Source organism: Mesitornis unicolor, unplaced genomic scaffold (genome assembly GCF_000695765.1).
Source record: "Mesitornis unicolor isolate BGI_N332 unplaced genomic scaffold, ASM69576v1 scaffold9852, whole genome shotgun sequence".
In the NCBI taxonomy this organism is placed as follows: Eukaryota; Metazoa; Chordata; class Aves; order Mesitornithiformes; family Mesitornithidae; genus Mesitornis; species Mesitornis unicolor.
This window is the reverse complement of record NW_010168481.1, coordinates 2,998-11,643: the sequence shown is the minus strand read 5'-3', so window position 1 is coordinate 11,643 and position 8,646 is coordinate 2,998. Positions and strand designations below refer to the sequence as shown.

Here is an 8,646-nt window from a genome sequence, read left to right as displayed (position 1 = left end):
AGCCAGGCTGTTAGGTAGCTAGGCTATTTTTTTTTTCAAAGGCTAAAGAGCAAAAATTAGGAGACTGTTAGAATACAGTCCCTACAGAAAGGAAGGAAAAGGGAGAAATTTCAAAATATCTCCAAGATAATAAAGCAAATGTAACACAAAAGCTGTTTTTTTTTAAAAAAAAATCCTACTCTTCTGTTAGGACCCTGATGTGTGGAATCCAAAATAATGTATCATCTGTTTCTTTAGAAGATTTGCCAGTATACAAATGTTTGGAAGCTTCTTACCTTTTTTATCACTAAACTTTTAAGTTTCGCACTAGAATAAATTAGTTAAAATCCCATTAACTACTTCATTGCTTTGAACCAAATACTCAATTTTAAAACAATTTACATTATTCCATAACTGTTCCTCTTGCTCTCCACAATGCAGGCCTTTGGCAGACTATTTTGTCTCCTACAGAACAGTCATTTAACTGTCAAATACAAAATCAATACTTAAAGCATACTTACAGACTGGTGAATAAAAGGAATATCTTGTGTGGCTGCTAATCTGCTAGAGAATCCTGCATTTCCCTCTGGAATTCCAAAATTTAAAGGCTCTCGTTTTTTAATAACTATCTGAAAATATTAAGAAAAGGAATGAAAAGTGGTAAGTCAAAGCACTGCACAGATTCCTTGGTGACCATATAACTCTATCTATGAAGATATGATTAACTGTGCAGACTATTTAAGTTTCAATAGTTGAAGTGCAATTCACTATTGCATCAACTGGTAAAGCTCTGTACTGATTTGGCTGAAAAATATGCACTAATGCTCTCCCCTAAAAGGCTTATTAGCAAATTTATTATAGTTGCTAAGATCACGTATCCCTTACTTGTCTTGACCTCAAGATATGAACTTAGTCATTTATTTTGTTTAGCCTACTTTAAGTCTCTGCTGCTTCCAAAAGAGGTAGATTCAGTTCCACTGACTGTACAAATGCTAGTACCAATGCAAGAAAGGAAAGAAAAGTAGATTATCTTATTTAGCAATCACAGACTCTTATTTGACTGAAGTTCCATTTCCAGGCATTGCAAATAGGAACAGTAACATGAGTAGATTCCACCTTAGATCCTGGGGTTCATATTGAGCCCATGTTTGGTGGAAATACAAAGGCAAATTCATATTTAAGGGTGATAACAAGGCCAAGATAGCAGCAATGTTCCTTATGGTGCCTGCAGTCATTCCTACAGATACGTTTAAACTAAACCCAGTATACAGTATTCAAACAGCATAGACTCTTCGAGTTTTGTTCAGTAGCTGAAAGTTCAATCTATTAGGTCAAAAAATGTCATTAGATACAAAGGAGAAATCTACCTCTCCCCCAGTCCTGCTCTGCTCCCCAGATTTTGGGAGATTAAAATCCTTAAAAGAATTTAGTCCACAGAATGCTGCAGATCCTGAATGTACAGAAAACTGACCCCAGTATCATCTCCAGTTCACAGGACCACAGGAAGATTCAGTTTGCAAGGGGCCTCAGGAGGTCTGTAATCCATCCTGACTAAAAATGCAAACAGGAATGAGCATCCCATTTGGTAAGATCTCAAAGTCTCAGTATTTTTAGTTCAACATGTTAGACTAGACATCCGCACCTATTCTCATTTCAACAGGACAGCTTAACTTTGCCAGAAGCACCTTCTATAAGCTGCCAATTTTCTTGTAGCTTATTTTAAAGCAAGGAAAACTCTCTGTAAGCATGGTTGAAAGTGCAATACCTACTTTTTGAGTTTTTCTTATAGTTGGTGTCATATCTTTGAAATAATCAGGTTCCAATTGTTCCAAAGGATTTTGCTGAGCAGCCACGTTACCATTGCCACCTTCAATCTTCACACTGGTAGGTGCATCTTCATCCCACGAAGACCAGTCTTCTACTTCTGGCTGAATAGAAGTACATGGTACAAGTTAACATGATCTGCAAGTAAAAACCTGTCTTCTTAGATCTTACTAAGATATACACTTAATATCATATAGCATATAATAATGTTTTATCTTTCTAAGATATATACCAATCTGTTGTAGGACTGGTAAAACAGATAATCACTTAACAGAGTGATTAAGTCATCGATCACTTAAGCAATTACCTGTTTAGGAACAGATGAATAATCCACTGTGGTTGGCAAAGTTATTTGGTCTCCACTTAACTTTCGCCCTCTTCCAGACCTGAAAGAAAAATGTAGGATTCCTCCAAGCTCTGAAAACATGAGCACTAAGTTTAAAAAAAACAAAAAGGAAGTCTGAGAACAGCACTGCTGAAAATAGTCATGGCTAAAACATTAAGTGCTTTAACAACTCTAGTATTAATTACTGCCAGTAAAAGTCTGCTAAACAAAGGAATTTCATCATGAATTTAAAGTGGTTCAACAAGAATTTCAAAGTGCAATTTATTTTTCCAACTGCAGCAGAAAGAGAGGAGAAGCAACTCTGAGAAATATGAAAATGGACAAATTAACTCATTTGGTTTTGGATAGTCAGTTACAATTTTTAGACTGTCAGTGCTTATGAAGCAAACACTATTGATCTGTTGTTTAAAGATAACCATTTCTACTGTAAGCTGAGAAAGCTACTTGTCTTAGATGTTAAGCTGTCTAACAAATCACTTTGAGCTGCTTGATTTGAAAGCCCCTCTAAAGCACTTTTCCTTCAAAGTATAAACAGAGGTAGCACAAGATTATGCAAGTAATCCAATACATGTTTCCACTTAAAGAACACTGTTTCAATGAAGGCATTTCGGCAACTGTATCAAATATTTTTAATTGAAGACAAACACTATTGCATTACAAATAAACCACCTAGATATTTACTTAATGACAGTGTTCAAAGATCACAATAATAATTCAAATATTAATATTTGATATTAATATTCAAATATTAATATATAGCAAATATTATTTGCTATATTTTAGAACCTTACAACAAAAGAGAATGAAATTCAGGCTCACACTCATGTTCTCCCTAAGGAATGTAAGCTCCCATAGCAAGACAGTCATGTAACTGACCTTATTCAGCTTGGAAAAGTTAGGCTTCATTTATTACTACTGATGAGAATACAACTAGGAAACTACAATCTGGAGTTCATATCCATTAGTTTTACTATTACAGAAGATTCTATCATCAATTCAGAACAGCTTAATTGCTTGCAATACCACCTCCGCTGCATGCTGGTGAGTGTTTAGATATATTTTTCCTACTTTAAGCCCAATAGAGTCTTCCTTAGCAAAGATCAGGTACTGACATCAAATTTTCAAGCTTTATATAATTAACACTAGCCTCTTTAAAAACTGCTCCTTTAAGCTGAAAAGCAACATAGTTTAGGGGTAAAGGATGGTGAAAAAACTGTTCCCTCAGACACATTACAGACTTCTGGTTCTGGGTGACTAGATTTATTTGGTATGTCTAAAGGAAGCCCAAGCTTGGAAAACTCCTCCTTCAGACCTGTACAGCATACATATCTTTAATACTATTATATGCCATCACTTCTGCAATTATATATATTTCCCTATTTATATGATCTAGAAGACTTCAGCAAGTGGTTTACAACAAACATTCATTTAGCCAAAATGACTTCACTGACAGGGGTGTGGTGGGAGGAAACAGCTTCTGTCACAAATGTGGAAAAGAACATGCTACACAGGGCAGCAGAGGAAGGCTACGTATCTCATCTTTCTCCACAAAGAAAGCAAGATACTTATAGGAAAGGTTGTTTCACAACTATCATGAGACAAATACTGATCTCTGCTCTTAATGCCAAATGCCTCAAGAATTCTTAGTTTTGTTTTTCCTTACTAATTAGCAGCATTCAGACTTCTCAGGCGGAGAAGATAACCAGAGATTTTAAACAGAATAAAGTTTCATCTCTTTTTATACTTAGACCTTTTACTTCCTGGAAACAGTGAATTCAGGGAGGCTGCTGTTTATCAAATAAAGTTTTAACTAAAGAGATGACTAGTACTATACATAGGCTTTACACTAGACTGACTAGAAAATGCAAGATCTTTTAAAATAAAAACTAGTCTAAAATATATAATCAATTACTAGCTCATATCCATTGAATTAAAATGCACATTTAATTAAATCACATTTGCTGGTTATCAGGCATACTCATATTCAGCAGTGCATTACCGGAAAACAAAATTTATTGAGCCATGCTTTGCAGCTGACATTAAACAGGAAAAACATCTATAGTTAGTGGACTGAACTAATATGATCCACTGACTTGCTTATGTGAATGATTTTAAATTTTCATTCTTTCAACTAACTGTTATACACAGAAGGAAAGTTTTACTTTTTACTCCTAAGCAGTTCCTCAGATGTTCATTTCAAGGATTTAGTCCATTCAAAAGTTGAAAAACAGAGGAAAATACTGTCGTTACACCTACTAAACAATTATCTGCTTATAAAAGCTATCTTAACATTTAGAGACTAAGGTCCACATAATACAGAAACAATCATCAACTCAGTGTTTTGACTTCTTTTGTAACTTGAACAGTTGAGTATTCTTAAATTAAGAATACTTGGAATCCAAATCACAGAACTAAGATTGACATCTATACAGTTGTATGCAGCATTAGCATCTTTTTAAAGCTTCACTACATCTGCAATGAATTTACCAACCAGTTGAGAGCTTCCTTTTATTCTTAGAATAAGTAAAGTTGAAAAGGAAATAGTCATTTTTTTGTCTACCACATATTCTGCATATGTTTTAACCTCACTGGCAAAGCTGTAGTCAATATACACAAAAGGAGAATACATTCCTCTGGACTGCTATTTGTTTATGTAAAACAACATTCTGCAAGAGTGGCAAGAAGCAACAGTAGTTCAGATGACAGCACAGTGCTGTGAAGATCTACCTCAGGTACTCTTGAACTCTACCATTATACAACCGTAACTCTTGAGGGGTTTTTGAATGCTTCTAGAACAACGCTGCTGGATTCATGGGTCTACAAATCAAAAGAACACTAAGTATGACATACAAGAGTAAGCAAAAATAAGTCACATTCATAAAGAAAAAAAAAAGCAGTTCCCTTGAACTTTAATTTAATCCCTGTCTTCAAAATTTCTGAAAGAATCTTGAATGGGCAGAAGAATCTGAAGTCTTGGGCAACTGCTTCTTGACAAAGCAGGATGCAGATCACTTACATTTATAATGAAAGCCTACTGACTCATGACTCGGTGGATGCTGTCATCAATTTAACCTCTTAAAAAAACAGTATGTCACTTGCTAAGTACTTCCAGAAAACATGGAAGACAAATTTTTTCAAGTTTGACACAGAGTAGTTTTAAAAAGCAATTTTAAAACTCTGTCATAGCTTGTAGAAAATACTACCTTACCACAAAATACACACATAACTGCACCACAGAGACTTCTGAACTTTGAAGGAATATGCAGATTAAAGAATGAACTTGACTTAGTTTTTATCTGCCTTGATTGTTTTGCAGTTAGTAAAATCAGAACTGGGAAATGTGGTGGGTAGGTGCTGGGAGAAGTAAAGAAGCACAAGAACCTGTGATTACAGAATAAAAGGTAACCAAATTAAATAAGACATGTTTACCTGCATATTAACTTTTTAATGAAAGAAAGCACTGCTGCCAGGCAGGTACAGATTTTAAAGAGTCGAAACTGTGTTATGGCCATGGTGAGAAACCCTTCCTGCAAAAGAAAAAAAAATTAGATGTAGAGGATTATACATCTTTACATAGTTCTTAAAGTCAATTTCCTTGGTTGCTGATAAGCAAGGAGCATTCTGTGAAACCGTATTAATGCAAGAAAAGAGAAGTACCTGGAGCAGAGACACTACCTGCCTACTATCAGGACATTTCACTGATGTGAATAATAAATGTACCTAATGTATATGGCCTTTAAAGAAACAGTACATGATTACAGGTGAAGTCACAGTTAAAGATACTTTTAAAGGGGAAGTGCAGGCAATCAATTGCCGTGACTGTACAGCTGACCCGTTTTAGACATTATCGGTGGCACTGAACACCAGCAATGCAAGAACAGAAAAATCGTCAGCAAGAAGCTCACACTTGCCTGAGCAAGTTCTGTATATCCAAATTATAAATTTAGTCATGAAGTCAAAAATCAAAATGAGCTGTGCACATTTAGTTTCCGTTTTGATGGCAATGTATGACGAGAACAACCACTGTTTATTTTAGAACCAGTGTCACTGAAAAATCATCAGCAAAGAAAGACTGTTCATCCTGTGTGCACCATAGTACAAGTTAACCTCTAGATCTATCAATATTCCTATACCCGTCTGGATCATGATAGCAAACCCAGACAAGAAAAAAACTGATCTTTGGCTGAAGCCACTTATGTTGGCAGCTATTTTTCAGTGTCAATTTGATAAACTAGAGAATTTATACTCAGTATATGACATTATTCCAACAGATTCCCTCAAATAGGTACAGACTGAGTCAAAATAATCTGTTATAATTCACGTATCTCTTTTCTCTCTTCTACAGGTGAATATTTCAGAGTAAAGAAGAGGTCAGGCTACACAAATAGCTTTTCATTATATACATCTACACTTGTAACAGCATTTTCTGTTTTAAGTTTAACATACCTCCTGGTGAGAAGAGAAGGCAGCCCTGTGACATTTTCCTCAGGCCATGAGTATTCCATGGAAGGACAGCTTGATTTCAAATATGCTATGGCATTGAAATCACTTTCTATATTCCAGGCTTTAAGTTAGGAAGAGTCAGGAAGGTGGATCATTAGGTAGGCTGCTCCAATACTGCCCTGAGGATTTTATTAAAAAGTACATAATGGGATTTGTGAGCTTCATGGAGCTTAGATTTATTTTTTCATTGGTGCTCATTTGCTAGATAATGTAACTAGCATTAAAACTGTAGTAATATAGTACGGAAAATATAGCTTCACATACAGTCCAGATAAGGAATTTCTGCTACTGAAAAATCAGACAGGGTGGCTATTAAACAAACAGGCCTGTTTATTGTAAAATGGAAGGCTTACATCAGTAAGTAACCACCAAATTATAGCATGCACTACCAAGCTGTAGCACGGGAGAAAAGCCTTACAGGACACATTTTAACTCTACTTCAACACCAGCATTGTCCTAATCTCATTTCACAGGAGACTTAGAAATGTAGAGAACCTTCTGCAAGAGTGGCTATTAAATGAGCTTTTCATCTAACAGGAGCAGGGGACAGTCAGATTTCCCACAGAGAAGGAAGAACAGCAGACACCGTTCAACACATTAGCTTTCAGTTTCGAAGACAGGACTATCATTTTGTATTGTACTCAAGAACTTCCTTACCTTCTGGAATAAGCTATTTTGACAATATCTATGTGATAGGAAAATGCATCAGTCAAGAATTTGAAGGATTCAGAAATAGTGTAAGTGAAAAAACAGTGGATAGCAACTAGATAGATCTCTATTCTAAAGGTAGAAATTATTGCAAAGTAATGCTAAAGTGGTGAAAGAAATTGCTACTTTTAAAAGAGGCAGCTAGAAGCCATCCACTTGGGATCTGAGGTGTGAAGAGCTTAAATGACAATAAAGGTATTTTCTGAAAGGAAGCTTGTTCAGAATCTCACTCCACTCTTGTCTATCAGAATTCACTCTTCTATCAGCTTGAGGTGCAGGAAGGAAGGAGCAGAAAAGTACTCCATGTTAGAAAGAGTAAAGCCATTTTCTCCACTGTTTAGCCTACCTACTTGCCACACTGGACACTCCAGACAGATCCTAAATTAACAAAACCAAAACTGCTGATTGAAAAGGTTGTTTAAGGAAGCAACCTTTATTCAAAAACCTCTGTAGACTCACTATTATTTTTGCCTAAGTTAAAAGGACTGGGAAGTTTACTACCCAAGTGCAAAACTAAAACCAAAACAATGTTCAAGTGTGTCAGTTACACACACCCCCATATATGTGCACACACACATATATATATGTAGCATCCCAGTTTTTCAACTCATCTCCCATCTTTTTTATATATCAATTAGTATACTGTATTGGCTTCTCTATATAAAGTTAAACAACTAAAAAAACAGAATACACAAGAAGTCTGCTTTACAAGCTTGTGAAGTCCATTGCTGACAAGAGTTAGCCACCAGAATTTAATCTGTTCTTCCCAGGTCATTCCTATACATGAGTGACTATACTTCAATAGCACCAGTATGCCTGTCTGGCAGGGTTCAATAGCTATCGACATTCCCCATAAGAATCACATAACTTGCCCCTCTCCATTTACTAAGTGTCATGCAAAAGTCACACACAAAATAACATAACTTTTGTGTGTTAGAGCTGCATTTCACTTCAACAGTGACAGCGCTAGGCACTTCAATACAGCAGGTACTGTTCTGCCTGCCTCTTCTCTGAGCTTTGATTGCAATTTTCCCCAATGAAGTTAAGCTCTGCATGCTACAGACTGTCAGATGCACAACCAGTTTTCGCATCAATATCCCATCAGCTAGCCATAGGAGTATTAGCAGTCATGACCATTTTAAAAAGTTCTTTCATCAGTATATCTAGTTTTTATACTGCTGATTAAGATATGCATTAATTTTAGCAATATGGTAAAAGCTGTTTAAAATAAAATCTTGAACCAATTACTGGTTCAAGATTAGGACAAGTTGAGCAGTCTCTCCAGT

At 35.8% G+C, this 8,646-nt stretch overlaps 1 protein-coding gene across 1 annotated transcript; it reads right to left on the bottom strand.

Moving 5' to 3' along the window:
* Positions 1–500: 500 nt before the first annotated feature.
* EBAG9 (estrogen receptor binding site associated, antigen, 9) lies at positions 501–6,681 on the bottom strand (the record flags this gene model as incomplete). The annotated part of the gene is made up of 5 exons (XM_010179025.1): positions 6,596–6,681; positions 5,579–5,676; positions 2,111–2,189; positions 1,749–1,907; positions 501–608 (listed from the first exon to the last, which is right to left on the bottom strand). Coding segments are annotated over exons 2-5 (429 nt in total), but the record flags the coding sequence as incomplete, so codon positions are not given.
* Positions 6,682–8,646: the final 1,965 nt, after the last annotated feature.